At 37.1% G+C, this 19,812-nt stretch overlaps 1 protein-coding gene across 4 annotated transcripts in view; it reads right to left on the reverse strand.

Moving 5' to 3' along the window:
- Positions 1-19,812, reverse strand: part of CFAP47 (cilia and flagella associated protein 47) — a 485,875-nt gene that overhangs the window by 402,254 nt on the left and 63,809 nt on the right. For all 4 annotated transcript variants that reach the window (XM_061410459.1, XM_061410458.1, XM_061410460.1 and 1 more), the window contains 3 exons: positions 18,599-18,676; positions 14,395-14,539; positions 6,374-6,468 (listed from right to left, as the gene is read on the reverse strand). In XM_061410459.1, the coding sequence (XP_061266443.1) occupies positions 6,374-6,468; positions 14,395-14,539; positions 18,599-18,676 (318 nt within the window). The remainder of the gene's footprint in view (positions 1-6,373; positions 6,469-14,394; positions 14,540-18,598; positions 18,677-19,812) is intronic.

The following is a 19,812-nucleotide window of genomic DNA, read 5'->3' on the forward strand; positions in this document are numbered from 1 at the left end:
CTAACATGGAAAAGGAAATAGTCAATCAAGTCCAAGAGCCACAGAGTCCCATACAGGATAAACCCAAGGAGAAACATGCCAAGATACATACTAATCAAACTAATGAAGACTAAACACAAAGAAAGAATATTGAAAGCAGCAAAGGAAAAGCAACAAGTAACATACAAGGGAAACCCCACACGTTTAACAGCTGATCTTTCAGCAGAAACTGCAGGCCAGAAGGGAATGGCAGGATATATTTAAAGAACTGAAAAGGAAAAATCTACAAGCAAGATTACTGTACCCGTCAAAGTTCTCATTCAAAATTGATAGAGAAATAAAAAGCTTTTCAGACAAGCAAAAGTTAAAAGAATTCAATACCATCAAACTAGCTTTACAACAAATGTTAAAGGGTTTTATGACAGACTATATTTTTGGGATCCAAAGTCACTGCAGATGGTGACTGCCGTCATGAAATGAAAAGATTCTTGCTCCTTGGAAGAAAAGTTATGACCAACCTAGACAGCATATTAAAAAGCAAAGACATTACTTTGCCAACAAAGGTCCATCTAGTCAAAGCTACGGTTTTTCCAGTAGTCATGTATGGATGTGAGAGTTGGACTATAAAGAAAGCTGAGTGCCAAAGAATTGATGCTTTTGAACTGGGGTGTTGGAGAGACTCTTGAGAGTCCCTTGGACTGCAAGAAGATCCAACCAGTCCTAAAGGAAGTCAGTACTGAATATTCATTGGAAGGACTGATGCTGAAGCTGAAACTCCAATTCTTTCGCCACCTGATGTGAAGAACTGACTCATTTGAAAAAACCCTGATACTGGGAAAGAGTGAAGGTGGGAGAAGGGGATGACAGAGGATGAAATGATTAAATGGCATTGCTGTCTCAATGGACATGAGTTTGAGTAAACTCCGGGAGTTGGTGATGGTCAGGGAAGCCTGGCGTGCTGCACCCCATGGGGTCACAAAATCAGGCACTACTGAGCGACTGAACTGAACTGATGGTCAAGAAATAGAAGAGAAGGAAAAGATCCACATAATTAACCAAAAACAATTAAGAAAATGGCAATGGGAACATATATATCAATACTTACTTTGAATGTAATCAGATTAAATGCTTCAACCTAAAGACACAGACTGGCTGAATGGATATAAAAATAAGACCCATATACATGCTGTCTACAAGAAACCCACTTCAGACCTAAAGACACATATAGACTGAAAGTGAGAGGATGGAAAAATATATTCCATGTAAATGGGAAGCAAAAGAAAGCTGGAGGAGCAATCCTCATATCAGACAAAATAGACCTTAAAATAAAGAAGATTACAAGAGATAAGGAAGGACACTACATAATAGTCAAGGGATCAATCCAAGAGGAAGACATAACAATTGTAAATATCTATGTAACCAACATAGGAGCACCTCAATACATAAGACAAACACTAAAAGACATAAAAGGAGAAATTGACAGTAACACAATAATAGCAGGAGACTTTAACACCCCACTCACACCAATGGACAGATCAACAAAACAAAAAATTAATAAGGAAACACAAGTCTTAAATGATACATTAGATGAGATGGATCTCCTTGAAATCTTCAGGACCTTCCATCCAAATGCAGAAGAATACACCTTCTCAAGTGCACATGGAACATTCTCCAGTATAGACCACATCTTGGGTCACAAAACAAACCTCAGTAAATTTAAGAAAACTGAAATCATATCAAGCATCTTCTCTGACCAAAATGCTATGAGACTAGATATCAATTACAAGAAAAAACACAAACACAGGAAGATTAACAATGCATTTCTAAATAACAGGTTACTGAAGAAATCAAAAGGGAAATCAAAAAGTTTCTAGAAACAAATGATAATGAAAACATGACAATTCAAAACCTATGGGATGCAGCAAAAGCAGTTCTAAGAGGGAATTTTATAGCAATACAATCCTACTTTAAGAAACAAGAAAATCATTGAATAGACAACCTAACTTTACACCTAAAGCAACTGGAAAAAGAACAAAAACACCCCAGAATTAGTAGAAGGAAAGAAATCATAATGATCGGAGCAGAAATAAATGAAAAAGAAATGAAAAAAACAATAGTAAAGATTAATAAAACTAAAAGCTAGTTCTTTGAGAAGATTAATTGACAAACCTTTAGCCAGACTCATCAAGAAAAAAAAAAAAGAGAGAGAAGAATCAAATCAACAAAATTAGAATGGAAAAGGAGAGGTTACAACAGACAATGCAGAAATACAAAGGATTATAAGAGACTATTATGAATAACTATATGGCAATAAAATGGACAACCTGGAAGAAACAGACAGATTCTTAGAAAAGTTCAATCTTCTAAGATTGAACCAGGAAGAAATAGAAATTATGAACAACCCAATTACAAGCACTGAAATTGAAGCTGTGATCAAAAATCTCCCAGAAAACAAATGCTCAGGACCAGATGGCTTCATGGGATAATTTTATTAAATATTTAGAGAAGAGGAAGGGTGGGCTGCCATCTATGGGGTCACACAGAGTCGGACATGACTGAAGCGACTTAGCAGCAGCAGCAGCAATACCTATCCTTCTAAAACTCTTCCAAAAAATTGCAGAGGAAGGAACACTTCCAAACTCATTCTATGCAGCCACCATCACCCTGATACCAAAACCAGACAAATACAACACAAGAAAACTACAGGTCAATATCACTGATGAACATAGATGCAAAAATCCTCAACAAAATTTTAGCAATCAGAATTCAGGAACACATCAAAAAGCTCATATACCATGATCAAGCTGGGTTTATTCCAGGGATGCAAGGATTCTTCAATATATGCAAATCAATCAATGTGATATACCATATTAACAAACTGAAAGATAAAAACCATATGATAATCTCAATAGATGCAGAAAAAGCCTTTGACAAAATTTGGCACCCATTTACGATTAAAACTCTTCAAAGAATGGGCATAGAAGGAACCTATCTCAACATAGTAAAGGCCATATATGATAAGCCTACAGCAAAGATTACTCTCAATGGTGAAAAACTAAAAGCATTCTCCCTTAGATCAGAAAGAAGACAAGGGTGTCCACTTTCACCCCTGCTATTCAACATAGTTCTGGAAGTCCTAGCTATAGCAATCAGAAAAGAAAAATAAAAAGAATCCAGATCAGAAGAGAAGAAGCAAAGCTCTCACTGTTTGCAGATGACATGATACTGTACACAGAAAACCTTAAAGATAGTATCAGAAAATTACTTGAGCTAATCAGTGAAATTAGCAAAGTTTCAGGATACAAAATCAATACACAGAAATCACTTGCATTTCTATATACTAACAATGAAAAATCAGAAAGAGAAATTAAGGAATCAATCCCATTCACCATTGCAACAAAAATAAATAAATATCTAGGAATAAACTTACCTAAGGAGGCAAAAGAACTGTACACAGAAATGTATAAGACACTGATGAAAGAAATCAAAGATGACATAAACAGATGGAGAGATATTCCATGTTCCTGGATAGGAAGAATCAATATTGTGAAAATGACTATACTACCAAATGCAATCTACAGATTCAATGTGACCCCTATAAAATTACCAATGGCATTTTTCACAGAACTAGAGCAAAAAAATTTCACAATTCATATGGAAACACAAAAGACCCCAAATAGCCAAAGCAGTCTTTAGAAAGAAGAATGGAGCTGGTGGAATCAACCTTCCTGACTTCAGATTATACTACAAAGCTAAAGTCATCAAGACGTTATGGTACTGGCACAAAAACAGAAAAACAGACCAATGGAACAAGATAGAAAGGCCAGAAATAAACCCATGCTCCTATGGGTACTTCATTTTTGACAAAGGATGCAAGAATATACAATGAAGCAAAGAAAGCCTCTTCAATAAATGGTGATGAGAAAACTGGACAGCTACATGTAAAAGAATGAAATTAGAACACTTCCTAACATCTTACACAAAGATAAACTCAAAATGGATTAAAGACCTAAATGTAAGAACAGAAACTATAAAACTCTTAGAGGAAAACATAGGCAGAACACTCGACATAAATTAAAGCAAGATCCTCTATGACCCACCTCCTAGAGTAATGGAAATAAAAACAAAAGTAAACAAGTGGGACCTGATTAAACTTAAAAGCTTTTGCACAGCAAAGGAAACTAGAAGCAAGGTGAAAAGACAACCCTCAGAATGGGAGAAAATAACAGCAAATAAAACAACTGATAAAGCATTAATTTCCAAAATATAAAAGCAGCTCACACAACTCAATCCAAAAAAATAAACAACCCAATTAAAAAGTGGGAAAAAGACCTAAACAGACATTTCTCCAAAGAAGACATACAGCTGGCTAACAAACATATGAAATGATGCTCAACACTGCTCATTATGAGAGAAATACAAATCAAAACTACAATGAGATATCACCTCACATCAGTCGGAATGGCCATCATCAAAAAGTCTACAAACAATAAATACTGGAGAGGATGTGGAGAAAAGGGAATGCTCTTGCACTGTTGGTGGGAAGGTAAATTGATACAGCTACTATGGAAGACTGTATGTAGATTCCTTAAAAAACTAGGAATAAAACTACCATATGACCCAGCAATTTCACTCCTAGAAATATACCCTGAGGAAACCAAAATTGAAAGAGACACATGTATCCCATTGTTTAGTGCAGCACTATTTACAATAGCTAGAACATGGAAGCAACCCAGATGTCCATCAAAAAATGAATGGAGAAAGAAGTTGTGGTACATATACACAATGGAATATTACTCAACCATAAAAAGGAATGCATTTGAGTCAGTTCTGATGAGGTGGATGAACCTAGAACCTATTATACAGAGTGAAGTGAGTCAGAAGGAGAAAGATAAATATCGTATTCTAATATATATATACAGAATCTAGAAAAATGGTACTGAAGAATTTATTTACAGGGCAGCAATGGAGAAACAGACATATAGAATAGACTTATGGACATGGGGCAAGGGGAAGAGAGGGTGAGATGTGTGGAAAGAGTAACATGGAAACTTACATTACCATATGTAAAACAGATAGCCAATGGGAATTTGCTGTATGGCTCAGGAAACTCAAACAGGGGCTCTGTATCCATCTAGAGGGGTGGGATGGGGCGGGAGACAGGAGGGAGGTTCAAAAGGGAGGGGTGGCTGATACAAGTTGAGGTTTGACAGAAAACAAAATTCTGTAAAGCAATTATCCATTAATAAGAAAATATATTGATAAAAAATAGAACAGATCATAGTGAACTCTGTAGACAGTATAATTCCATGTGACCCATATGTGCACCCACAGCATATATCCCAATTAACATATTGCAACTAAGAAAGCAAAATTAATCTTTAGCATTTTCTCAAATCTTAATGTATCGTTAAAGTTTCTTAACTTTTTCCTCCTGAAAGCTAAATAACAGCTATTATTGCTTCAAAAATAAGATTTTAATTTCAGTAAACTCTATAGTTTAGTAACACTACTTAGAAATGTGTCATTAAATATATACTTTGTTAGCATTCACTATATCTTCTTATTGTGTTATTAATTCCTTTCACTTATTCTATCTATACCAGTTGGGTACAAGGCATCATACCAGTTATGCTGGGACATAAAAAAATGTTTTGACATAAGAGTCTTGTACTGTAATTGCCATATAAGCAGTTTGATTCTTGTTTGGAAGGATATGGCAACATGCCTTTCCATATAATGGTAGCAAGAAGTTCTCTCTTTGGCACTTCTATTGCCTTCAAAGAAAAAGCATATCACAGATTGTCCCTGAAATGTTTCCAGTGGTATCCTTTCCTCATGGGCACATTCTAGGAAAGGTTTTTTTTTTTTTTTTCCTTTGATTTTCTTCCTTTGTTATTTTTGTTGACGTTTTTAAATCACCAAACATCAAGGAATGCTACCCAATAACCAGTGTCATAGCAACCCCTCTTAAATCTTCACTGCATGTCTTTGGTGTTTTCAGGTGATGGTTCCAACAGCCTCAGGCACACCCTACTCAAAGATAACCACAAAGCACATGCTTGCTCGAATATCAGTGATTTGGGGGTTAGCTTCAACTTTGCTCTCCTTCACAACATGTCATATCTTAAATTTTCCAGAAAGCATAATTGAGACCAAAAACCCATAGAGAATCCTTGGGTGTGTCCTCTGTACCTCCTGAGATACACTGCAAGCACGAAGTCAGACCCCACTAGCAACCATTTTACTGAATAACAGGATATACGCAGGCATGCTCACAAGTAGAAAATGATCCACTACAAAAAGAGCTTAGCCACTTTTGATAGCTTCTTAGTTAGGGTTATTTTAACTCCACTGGTCTCCAGTAATATGAGTAATAGAATGTTGAACTTACTTCTTTGGGAGAAAATGCTATGCCACACTCCACAGATGTCTCTTTCTCTAACTCCAGGAAAAATATGTTAGGAAACGCAGGGTCTGTGAATTTCCCTGTAAGACCAGAAAAAAAGACACTTTTAAAAAATGCCAGATAAATATCTATGGTATTACTGCTAAATGTGGAGATGAAACTTTGAGAAACCTCAGCAAAACATTCATAACAATTAAAAAGTAGTTGCTGAATCATCTGTGTAGGGCTGCATAAGGCTGTTTCATTAAGCTATCTCAACAGTTAGAACCTCATATGGACCAACTGACTGGTTCAAAATTGAGAAAGGAGTACAAGGCTGTTTATTGCCATTCTGTTTATTTAATAGATCACATATATGCAGAACACATCATGCAAAATGCCAGGCTGGATGAGTTACAAGCTGGAATCAAGATTTCTGGGAGAAAAATCAACAACCTCAGATATGCAGATGATACCACTTTAATGGCAGAAAACAAAGAGGAACAAAAGACTCTTTTGATAAGGGTGAAAGAGGAGAGTGAAAACAATGACTTAAAACTCAATATTAAAAAAAAAAACAAAACAACTAAGATCATAGCATCTGGTTCCATCACTTTACAGCAAATAGAAGGGGAAAAGGTAGAAGCAGTGACAGATTTCCTCTTCTTAGGCTCTAAAATCACTGCATATGGTGATTGCAGCCATGAAATTAGATGACTGCTTCTTGGCAGGAAAACTACGGCAAACCTAGACAGTGTATTAAAAAGCAAAGACATCACTTTGCCAACAAAGGTCCATATAGTCAAGGCTATGGTCTTTCCAGTAGTCATGTACAGATGTGAGAGCTGAACCATAAAGAAGGCTGAGTGCCAAAGAATTGATGCTTCCGAACTGTGGTGCTGAAGAAGACTCTTGAGAGTCCCTTGGAGTGCAAGGAGATCAACCAGTCAATCTTAAAGGAAATCAACCCTGAATACTCATTGGAAGGACTGATGCTGAAGCTGAAGCTCCAATACTTTAGCCACCTGATGAGAACAGCTGACTCATTGGAAAAGACCCTGATGCTGGGAAAGATTGAGGGCAGGAGGAGAAGGGGATGACAGAGGATGAGATGGTTGGATGGCATCACTGATTCAATGGACATAAACTTGGGCAAACTCTGGGAGATGGTGATGGCCAGGGAAGCCTGGTATGCTGCAGTCCATGGAGTCACAAAGAGTGGGACATATATTCAATCAGCAAAAAGAGATGGTAAACCTATTTTATTGGTTTTTTATTTGACTTTTTTCTTGTTTCTTGAGGTATGCCTGTATTGCTATGAACTTTCCCCTTAGGACTGCTTTTAAAGTGTCCCACAGGTTTTGGGTTGTTGTGTTTTCATTTTCATTAGTTTCTATGCAAATTTTGATTTCTTTTTTGATTTCTTCTGTGATTTGTTGGTTATTCAGCACTGTGTTGTTCAGCCTCCATATGCTGGAATTTTTAATAGTTTTTCTCCTGTAATTGAGATCTAATCTTACTGCATTGTGGTCAGAAAAGATGCTTGGAATGATTTCTATTTTTTTGAATTTACCAAGGCTAGATTTATGGCCCAGGATGTGATCTATCCTGGAGAAGGTTCCATGTGCGCTTGAGAAAAAGGTAAAATTCATTGTTTTGGGATGAAATGTCCTATAGATATCAATTAGGTCTAACTCGTCTATTGTATCGTTTAACGTTTGTGGTTTTTTGTTAATTTTCTGTTTAGTTGATCTATCCATAGGTGTGAGTGGAGTATTAAAGTCTCCCACTATTATTGTGTAATTGTTAATTTCTCCTTTCATACTTGTTAGCATTTGTCTTACATATTGCGGCACTCCTGTGTGTTGGGATTAAAGATCTCAACGTAAGACCAGAAACTATAAAACTCCTAGAGGAGAACATAGGCAAAACACTCTCTGACACACATCACAGCAGGATCCTCTATGACCCACCTCCCAGAATATTGGAAATAAAAGCAAAAATAAACAAATGGGACCTAATTAAACTTAAAAGCTTCTGCACAACTAAGGAAACTATTAGCAAGGTGAAAAGGCAGCCTTCAGAATGGGAGAAAATAATAGCAAATGAAGCAACTGACAAACAACTAATCTCAAAAATATACAAGCAACTCCTATAGCTCAACTCCATAAAAATAAATGACCCAATCAAAAAATGGGCCAAAGAACTAATAGACATTTCTCCAAAGAAGACATACAGATGGCTAACAAATACATGAAAAGATGCTCAACATCACTCATTATCAGAGAAATGCAAATCAAAACCACTATGAGGTACCATTTCACACCAGTCAGAATGGCTGCGATCCAAAAGTCTACAAGCAATAAATGCTGGAGAGGGTGTGGAGAAAAGGGAACTCTCTTACACTGTTGGTGGGAATGCAAACTAGTACAGCCACTATGGAGAACAGTGTGGAGATTCCTTAAAAAACTGGAAATAGAACTGCCTTATGATCCAGCAATCCCACTGCTGGGCATACACACTGAGGAAACCAGAAGGGAAAGAGACACGTGTACCCCAATGTTCATCGCAGCACTGTTTATAATAGCCAGGACATGGAAGCAACCTAGATGCCCATCAGCAGATGAATGGATAAGCAAGCTGGGGTACATATACACAATGGAGTATTACTCAGCCATTAAAAAGAATACATTTGAATCAGTTCTAATGAGATGGATGAAACTGGAACCTATTATACAGAGTGAAGTAAGCCAGAAAGAAAAACACCAATACAGTATACCAACGCATATATATGGAATTTAAAGATGGTAACAATAACCCTGTATACGAGACAGCAAAAGAGGCACTGATGTATAGATCAGTCTTATGGACTCTGTGGGAGAGGGAGAGGATGGGGAGATTTGGGAGAATGGCACTGAAACATGTATAATATCATGTATGAAACGAGTCGCCAGTCCAGGTTCGATGCACGATACTGGATGCTTGGGGCTGGTGCACTGGGACAACCCAGAGGGATGGTATGGGGAGGGAGGAGGGAGGAGGGTTCAGGATGGGGAACACAGGTATACCTGTGGTGGATTCATTTTGATATTTGGCAAAACTAATACAATATTGTAAAGTTTAAAAATAAAATAAAAAAAAAACTATTTAAAAAATTTCCAAAACTTAAGAAGGTTATCACAGTCTTATTTAGATGAGTATAAAAAGGTGTAAAGGTCAAGGTCAAATAACTGACTGAATCTCAGGTCTGAGAGAATTGAGACTCCCTCTCCAGCAAAAATGGAGAGAGGAAGAGCCAGACCTCCTCTGATGCCTTACAGAATTCACAAAGAAGATAAACACAATTTTGTACAAGGAAACATTTCAATGTAATGGCATAACTTGAAAAATAAAGGCATTGGGTGAAAATACAGACAATTGTCAAAAAGCAACACAAACTTCAGGGTAAAAAATTATAATCATTTAAATAAACCTCTAAAATAAGTTCTTAAAGACTGAATGTTAGCTACAATGGAACATCTATCTTCATCTAAACAATTCTAAAATCCCTTTTTCTCCCTGAAGATTTCAGATTAATCCAAGGAACGATAATTTCAATTATTCCTGTCTGGAAATAAACTTAAATAATTCATTCCACCCTTATCCATCCAGGTAAAATCTCACTCAACTTGATGTATGATATAAAAACCATTAGACAAATGAACCAAAAAAATCTATTAAGTGTTAATTAACACAAACATATTTGTGGTGTGGGGAAAAAAATACATATTATACAGCAAAAAATATCCACCTAGAATGACTATATATGTCAAATATATAAAATATAATAAAACAGATATTCTTAAATTATCTGTAGTATATATAAACATATAGACTGTGAAATGCAATAATCCAACATAGCATCAATAAATACTTCCTGAGGGCCTACAATGTGCAGAGAGTTACATCAGACATCTCTAGCAGAAAGCAAAATTTGGAACTGTAGTCGTTGAGCTCATGATCTCACAGTAAAGAAGACAAACAGGTACAAGGCTCTTTTTAATACAAGCTGCAATTTTTGTCACAGAAGGACGTTTATGTATTAACATACTCATATTAATAAAATGTATTTTCTGGACATTTTAAGTATAAACTTTATTGCAAATTATTAATAATTATCAAGATCAACTTATGTACATCCTAAGACTGTGTCAGCAGTCTGCTGTAAGACCCAATGCTACTGGAAATAGAAAACCAACAGAGCTTTTAAGATGGAATAAGATCTTTATTTGAAGGAGATCACTCTCTGGTATAGGTGTGAGGGAAAAAGGCTTGGAGGCTGGGAAAGCACTTTAAAAGAAGATGCAGTGGCCTAAAAGGGAAGTTTGAGCTAGGGCTAAGGCAGAACTGTGGAAAGAAACGCACCTTGCTGAGTAGCTCTACAGAATAAACAGGAAGAGTCTGTGAACCATTAACAAGGTGCATGAAACCATATGAAGCAATCAGAGCAAAAATGTTAAGGCAAATAAAGTTTCAACATCCAAATTTTTCAAAAATGAATATAAAATTCATATAGATTTCCTAGTGTCTACTGTTATCATTCCTGAGCTATTTCACAGTCTCTGCAAAAACAGCATGCTCACCTAGACCTATTCCATTTCCCACGTTATTCAATTCAGTCGCTTGGTCGTGTCTGACTCTGAGACCCCATGGACTGCAGCACGCCAGGCTTCCCTGTCCATCACTAAATCCCAGAGCTTGCTCAAACTCATGCCCATTGAATCGGTGACAACATACAACCATCTAATCCTCTGTCGTCCCCTTCTCCTCCTGCTGTTAAGTCACTTCAGTCATGTCTGACTCTGTGTGACCCCACAGACGGCAGCCACCAGGCTCCCCCATCCCTTGGATTCTCCAGGCAAGAACAATGGAGTGGGTTGCCATTTCCTTCTCCAATACATGAAAGTGAAAAGTGAAAGTGAAGTCGCTCAGTCATGTCCAACTCTTAGCGACCCCATGGACTGCAGCCCACCAGGCTCCTTCATCCATGGGATTTTCCAGGCAAAGTACTGGAGTGGGGTGCCATTGCCTTCTCCACTCTCCTCCTGTCTTCAATCTTTTCCAGCATCAGGGTCTTTTCCAATGAGTCAGTTCTTCGCATCAGGTGGCCAAACTATTGGAGCTTCAGCTTCAGCATCAGTCCTTCCAATGAATATTCAGGACTGATCTCCTTTAGGATTGACTAGTTTGATCTCCCTGCAGTCCAATGGACTCTCAAGAGTCTTCTCAACACCACAGTTTGACAGCATCAATTCTTTGGCACTCAGCTTTCTTTATAGTCCAACTCTCACATCCATGCATGACTAATAGAAAAACCATAGCCTTGACTATATGGACAAGCATTGACTATATGGACATTACTTTGCCTTTGTTGGCAAAGTAATGTCTCTTGCTTTTTAATGCTCCCGCAATATATCAACTATGAATTGTTCATCCAGACATCTGTCTCTTACAGTCAAAAACTGGGAATGATCCAAAATTTCTTCCTCTTCCCTAATACACACGTCCACTTGATAACCACATTGGAGAATTTCTAAGTATCTTTGGAAATCTCCTCCTTTCCTTCCCAACATCAAAATCTGAGCTCAGGCTCTTATCATTTCTCACCTGTATGGCCACCACACCTAACTGATCTCCCTGTCTCTGGTTTTGCCCTTTCTACACCCACGTTTTCCCCCAAGCTATTTTCAACTTCAGTCCAAAAGGAAAATTAGTGAAGGGCAAGCCAACTCACACCATTGCCTAGGTATCAATCCTTTAACCAAACTGTCTAACCTCTAGAATGGATTCCCTGGTGGCTCAGTGGTAAAGAATCTGCCTGCCAATGCAGGATATGTGGGTTTGATCCCTGGGTCAGGAAGATCCTCTGGAGAAGTAAAGAGCAACCCATTCTAGTATTCTTGCCTGGGAAATCCCATGGACAGAGGAGCCTGGCCAGCTATAGTCCATGGGTCACAAAAGAGTTGGAAACAACTTCGGGACTAAACAACAACAACAACCCCTAGAATAAATGTCCAGAAAAGAATGTTAGTTACCTGGGTCTCACTTGCCCCTCTAGTCCTATACTCCTATACTCTAGATATTCCCAACTACTTGCCATATTGACTCATATCTACGCCTTTCAGTTCACTTCAGTTCAGTCGCTCAGTCGTGTCTGACTCTTTGCGACTCCATGAATCGCAGCACACCAGGCCTCCCTGTCCATCACCAACTCCCGGAGTTCACTCAGACTCACGTCCATAGAGTCAGTGATGCCATCCAGCCATCTCATCCTCTGTCGTCCCCTTCTCCTCCTGCCCCCAATCCCTCCCAGCATCAGAGTCTTTTCCAATGAGTCAACTCTTCGCATGAGGTGGCCAAAGTACTGGAGTTTCAGCTTTAGCATCAATCCTCCCAAAGAACACCCAGGACTGATCTCCTTCAGAATGGACTGGTTGGATCTCCTTGCAGTCCAAGGGACTCTCAAGAGTCTTCTCCAACACCACAGTTCAAAAGCATCAATTCTTCGGTGCTCAGCTTTTCTGCCCCCTTCTCTGTATTGCTCCTCATTCTTCAAAATCCAGATGAGGCATCAATTTCTCCAAGAAATTTTTCCTAGTGCTGATTCTCAGCTAGTTCCCCTTAACATATGTTACTTAGCACCATGTACTGACTTGTCTTGAAGCATCCACCATACTATATGGTAATAACCCAATACTTCATTTCTCTTTCTCCTAGTGTTATATAGGTGGTATTCATTTGTCACTTAGATCCAACAGCCATCTTTCTCTGCTCTCCTCTGTCCTAACCTCTACAGAATGATTTACTGAGGCTCCTTGCTCTTCTGCCTCTGATTTGGTTCAACCACAGGGAGATGCCAGCAAGGTATCAGAGGATAGGAGGTATTTATGCCCTCACATTTTCCCTACCTCACCTACAATTCTAGCAAGGATTTTTTTTTTTTTTAATAATTAACAGCTTTTATCAGATGGCCTCTCTTTTACAGTTTCACCACTCATAGGGCTCCGATATCTTGCCTCATCTTGCTCCTTGAGGTAGAGGTAGAAGCAGCTTCTATCCTTGTCAGTTCCTTTAAACCTGGTTCCCAGGTCCATACATAATTCCTTCATTAAATAATCTTCAGTTAAATGCTTGAAGTGAGTCATTTATTTATTACTAAGACCTTGACTGATAAACTTACTGTTCACTTTCGGAGAAAAAGTAAAATGTCTTGTCTTTATAGACTCATAAGCTAGTATCTGACCTATAATTGGTATTCAATAAATATGTGCTGAATAAAAAATGACTAAAGCAATGGTTGGCAAACAGTTTTCTGTAAGGGTTTAGACAGTAAATATTTTAAGTTTTGCAAGCCATATGGTTTCTGTCACAACTATTCAACTCTGCCATTATAAAAGTATCCATAAACAATACACAAACAAATGAGTATGCCTGTGTTCTAATAAAAGTATATTTATAAAAAGAGGGGCCAGGCCAGATTTAGCCCGTAGATCTTAGTTTGACAACACCTGAGGTAAACAATTGAAATATATTTATAAGTGTATTTTTTCAAACAATTTTAACATAAAGATACCTAATATATAGTTAAACACACAGAGAGAGCTCTCTAAAATATTTACCTAAAATTCTTAAGCAATTAAAACTAGCAATTAATAATTTTATTTTCATTTATAGTATATACTTATATATAACATACTTAACCTATTATATATATTAGTAAGCAGAGTTAATTGCCATGTATTACCAGTCTTCTGATATTAATACAGGTATATTTATAAAAATAGAACCAAGATTTGTTACAGGATATAAGAAAAACATGCACTTTTAAAAATATTGAGAACAACTGCTGGGGTCACACAGAGTTGGACACAACTGAAGTGACTTAGCAGCAGCAGCAGCAGCCCTTCACAGTACTCAACGTTATTTCTTTGAGCAACTTAAAATTCTTTAACTTTTATAGTAATATCATCATGGTATAAAATATGTACCTGATTTGCCTTTAAAATCCAGTGAAAAACCATCAGCATCTTTCAGATTAAACTGTACTCTGGCACGTGTTATACCTTTGTTTTTTACAAAAAATGGCATAATCTGAGTAGAACCAACGTAGGTGCCAATGAAGTTAAATTTATTCTAAAAAACAAACAAAAAAAGAAATAATAAATAGAAGGCAGAGTAACAGTTAATAAAGACAATGTAAACTAAAAATTATACTGTAAGACACGAGATCTTAAAAGCCCTTATCACTAGAAAAAAAAAAAGATTATGCTTGGTGACAGATGATAACTAGACTTACCATGGTGAACACTTCACAATATATACAAATACTGAATCATATTGTACACCTGAAACTAACATAATGTTATATGTCAATTATATCTCAATAAAAAATTACGCTCTTATGTTTTTCAAGGACATTATTAACGGTGGCACACTCTACAAACTGGGCTTCCCAGGAGGCTCAGTGGTAAAGAAACTACCTACCAATGCAGGAGACACAGGTTTGATTCCTGGGTTGGGAAGATCTCCTGGAGCAGGAAATGGCAACCCATTCCAGTATTCTAGCCTGGGAAATTCCAAGGACAGAGGAGCCCAGCAGACTACAGTCTATGGGGTCGCAAAAGAATCCTACATGATTTAGCAATTAAATGAGAACTCTATATAAATTCATTATATTTTTCTTCTTCCTCTCTCCTGCATGTAATCAGTTATCAAGTCCCATTCATTCTGCCTCTTTCACCTCTTATCTTTATTGCAATTATATAAAGTTAGCAACTGGTCACTTTTCATTTCATTTCTAGATTTTGACTTTCTCTAATTCTCCATTCCACAACTAAGTCACAAGTAAACTAATTGAAAATCTGACCACATGACTTCTTGTCTTAAAATGTGATGATTCTCCTCCACCTACAGGACAATGTCAAGTTCATTAGGAGGGCTCATAAAGCTCACCACGACCTTCCCCCTCCTCCTGTTCCAGCCTCACCGAGCTCTACTCTCACCCCTACCACTCTATATTTCAGCAAGCTGTATACCTGTCATTTCCAACCTACTGACGCTTCTACCCTCTGTGTCTTTATTGAGGTATCTCTTCTGTCAGGAAGACCCTTCTCTAACTTGCACTTGCTTGATAAAATACTATGCATCCTTCAAACACCAGCTGGATAAGCCAGTTAATTACAGTCTGCTCAAGACTACTTCTGTTCCTTATGTTTACTTACATTATGACATCACAAATCCATTGATTTGTATATTTATCTGTGTCTCCTAGTGAATCTTATGTCTCATTCATTTTTGTCTTGTATCTATCTGACATCTAGCTTAAATATATAGGAATGCTAATTGAATGTATCTTAACTTTAACTTATATGACAGGCATGCGCCTATACCAAAAAACTCTGTAGGATTCCTCTTCTGGTGGAGTAACTATAGATACCCTATAGTTCCTAGTAAAAGAATCATATACAGCATTAAAAGAGAAAGAGACAACAGTATCCTGATGTTGAGAAAAACATGGCATTAAAGTCAACTGTCCACTATTTGCTTCAGTTGTTGGTGCTAGTGGTAAAGAACCTGTCTGCCAATGCGGGAGATGTAAGAGATGCAGTTTCAATCCCTGAGTCAGGAAGATCCTCTGGAGGAAGGCACGGCAGCCTACTCCAGTGTTTTTGCCTGGGAAATCCCATGGACAGAGGAGCCTGGCAGGTTACAGTCCATAGGGTCACAAAGAGTAGGACATGACTGAAACAACTTAGCACAAAAAATATCAACTCAGTTCTACAAGTGAAATTTGTAAAATCCAAAACAGGTAGCAAAAGTTTGATGCCTCATATATGCAACAAACCATTCCTCTTATCCCACTCTGGTCTTTCCCATAGGCTCATTTGGATAAGATTTCCTAATTGTTATTAAGACACACATTCTCTGTCTATCTCCAGTTGCTCAGTCGTGTCTGACTCTTTGCGACCCCATTGACTATAGCCCGCCAAGCTCCTCCATCTATGGGATTCTCCAGGCAAGAATACTGAAGTGGGTTGCCATTTCCTTCTCCTCATAATTATTAGATATATTGCTAACAATGTCTGAAAACACTAGAATACTATTTTAAAATGGTAACTAGGCAGCAATGTTTAAAAATTCAAAATAATTAGGGAATATTGATAAATATACATTAATGTAAAGTCCTATGAATTACTCAGTTGTAATATAACATGCAAAGCCTGCCACAAAGAAATATAGTACTAAAAGTCTCCATATTTGTCTAATGTTGTACAAAGGAGGACACCATAGCAATGGGAAAAAAAGCAATCTGGATACTCCAGAAATCACCATTATCATAGCCAAGCTAGCTTAGTATCTGTTGGTCTGTCTGGACTTACCATGCATTCAACGCTGAATAAAAGAAAGTTTAGAAAATCGTAACTTAAAGCCTAAAACTGTGGTGATGTTGTTCAAGTGCAGACTGGTGGTAAGGCCCTACCTGAGACAACCAGCAGTTCAGAACCTGAATTGTACCGGTCATGGGGGAGAGAAAAACAAAAGGGCAAATAAGCACACTGCACACTGCAAATAATATGACTATGGCTACAATGGACATGTTCCCAGAATTTAAGATGTCTGTAACATAAATGTCACAAAGGAGGGACATATGGGCTTTTTAAAGGATAAGGGAAAGTTTCTTTGGATAGATAAGAACAGATCTGAAGGCCTTGCCTGAAAGAAAAATAGCATGCATGTGCACTCTACCAATTGTAGAACAAAATTTTATCAGGGTACAGAACAATAGTTCAAAAATTAATTTGATTATAGTTCAGAAAATACAGAACTTTCTGGTGGCACAGTGAATAAGAATCTACCTGTCAATGCAGGAGACAGGGGTTCAATCTGATCCCTGGTCTGGGAAGATTCCACTGTCACAGGGCAACTAAGCCCATGTGTCACAACCACTGAGTCTCCGAGGCACAGCTGTTGAGTCCATGAGCTTTAACTACTGAAGCCTGAATGCCCTAGAGCCCATGCTTCACAACAAGAGAAGCCCAAGCGCCATAACTAGAGCAGCCCCCCATTTGCAGCAACTAGAGAAAGCCTGCACAAAGCAACAAAGACCCAGAGCAACCAAAAATTTTAAAATAAATAAATATTTAAAAATGCAAATAAAGACCACAGTGAGGTACCATTTTACACTCAATAGACTGGCAAATATTAAGTCTTACAAAGAAATTATGGAGCAATGGAACATGGAACAATGGAAACTTGAGCAAAAACATGGAAATTATCTTGTGAAGTCAAATATATATAATCTCAGCAACTCTACCTCTAGGGAAACTCTTACATAAGTACATTAAAGATATGTACATGAATGTTCATAGCTATGGTGGTGGTGGTGATTTAGTCACTAAGTTGTGTCCAATTCTTGTGACCCCATGGACTGTAGCATGCCAGGCTCCTCGCCCCATGGAATTTTCTAGGCAAGAATACTGGAGTGGGTTAGCATTTCCTTCTCCAGGGGGTTTTCCCAACCCAGGAATCGAACCTGGGTCTCCTGCATTGCAGACACATTCTTTATCGACTGAGCTGTGAGGAAAGTTCATAGCTATAGTATTGGTAATATAAAAAAAAAAAAACAGATACACTAACTGAATGCACAATGAAATGAGTCTACAAATTACAGTATGTCTACATAATGGATTATTAAGCAGCAGGGATAATGAATAACATACAGCTACACATAATCAAGATGAAGTTTAAAAACATAACATTCAATTAAAAGTAACGCACCAAAGATAATATATCTTTGTTATAAAGCTGAGAAACCAATAAACTAAACTAAATAATAAACAGTTAAGGAATTCATACATATGTGGCAACCCAATTAGAAAAAATAAAGAGATAATAATGACAAAATTCAGGAAAGTAGTTATCTCTTAAGAGGGGTAGGATCAAGATGAAGTCTACAGATAATTTAATGGTTGTGGTACTGTTCTGATACTTAAAATCAGTGGTGAATTCTTAAACCTTCATTTAATCTGTTCAATACTCTGCTTCATTACTTACATTTATATTACATATATTAATTTCTATATCACATTACTATATAATAAAAATTTTTTAACCTACATGGGCTGACTAGGGACACATTAATAAAAATCACTACACTCATACACTGATTCTACAAAAAGGTAACATACTTACCGGATGGATTTCAATATCAGCAACCTCAACAGATCCACCAATCCTAAGGTCTATGTCTTTTGCACAGCGAATAGCAACCTATTTAGGAGAAACATAAAATTCTGCAGAAACCATACTAAAATATACTCATATACTTCTCAGGTAAAATATTACCTGACATTTATATAACATTTTAGGATTTAAATAATCATAACATACTATAAATGTCATAAGATTTATTCTGGCAGTTGTCATCATTTCTTGTGATATGGAATTGAAATTAAGAGAAGTGAATTTTCAACTCTTAAAAACTTCCACCACAAATGGGACTAAGTGACAGCTTGTGAATTTGATTGAAGAGTTCTACCCATTTGCCTTGATATTACTGCCTCAAACTCCATGTAAGCCTTTTGTATTGACCTAATTTCAACAGGATATTCAAAATTAAAACAAGAAACTAAGTACAACATGCTTCTTTCCATAGAAAAATACTAACATCCGAAACAACCATAATTCTAATGAGAGCAGCTAAAAATTGCTGAGTATACAGGCCAAGCACACTGCTAAATACATTATCTTTTTTTAAATCTTCAGTATTTTCTTAATACCCTAATTTCCAAGTGAGGAAAACTGAGGCTTGAGGTCACAAAAGTTGAAAGTAGCAGTGGCTAACCGTGGACCAAGAACTGCCTGAACAATCTCTTTCAAGAAAATTAAGATAGTGAAATAAGAATTTAGGTGTATAACTCCTAAAAAACAAAGCCTGAAGATTACATGAACACATAATTGTCTAATCAAAATCTCAGAAGCATGAAAATATCATTCCTTGAAAGCCCTACCTACATGAGATTGGTAGCAGTCAACTTCAAAATTTAAATCTAAATGTATACTATAATTAAGAAAGAGTCATGGATGTTTTTCACTCTTTCAACAGAATCAGTAACATTGTTTATACACAAACCATAAAATACCATTGTTTCAGAGTGCCATCTAGACAGTCTTATTAACTGAACTGCTTACTTCATAATACTTCATGATTTCTATATTTTATTTATAGAATATATAGTACATAAACAAAATACGTGACTAAAATCATAAGCAGCATAAGCCAATGCTTCAGAAGTAATTACAAATCAGTATGTGCTTCACTGATGAATGCTGCATGTAAGTCTCAACCCCCATGGCTCCCTTTTACTAACCTCTACATTCGCGGGTCATGAAAAATTCCGGGCTAC

Source organism: Bos javanicus, chromosome X (genome assembly GCF_032452875.1).
Source record: "Bos javanicus breed banteng chromosome X, ARS-OSU_banteng_1.0, whole genome shotgun sequence".
Taxonomy (NCBI): domain Eukaryota; kingdom Metazoa; phylum Chordata; class Mammalia; order Artiodactyla; family Bovidae; genus Bos; species Bos javanicus.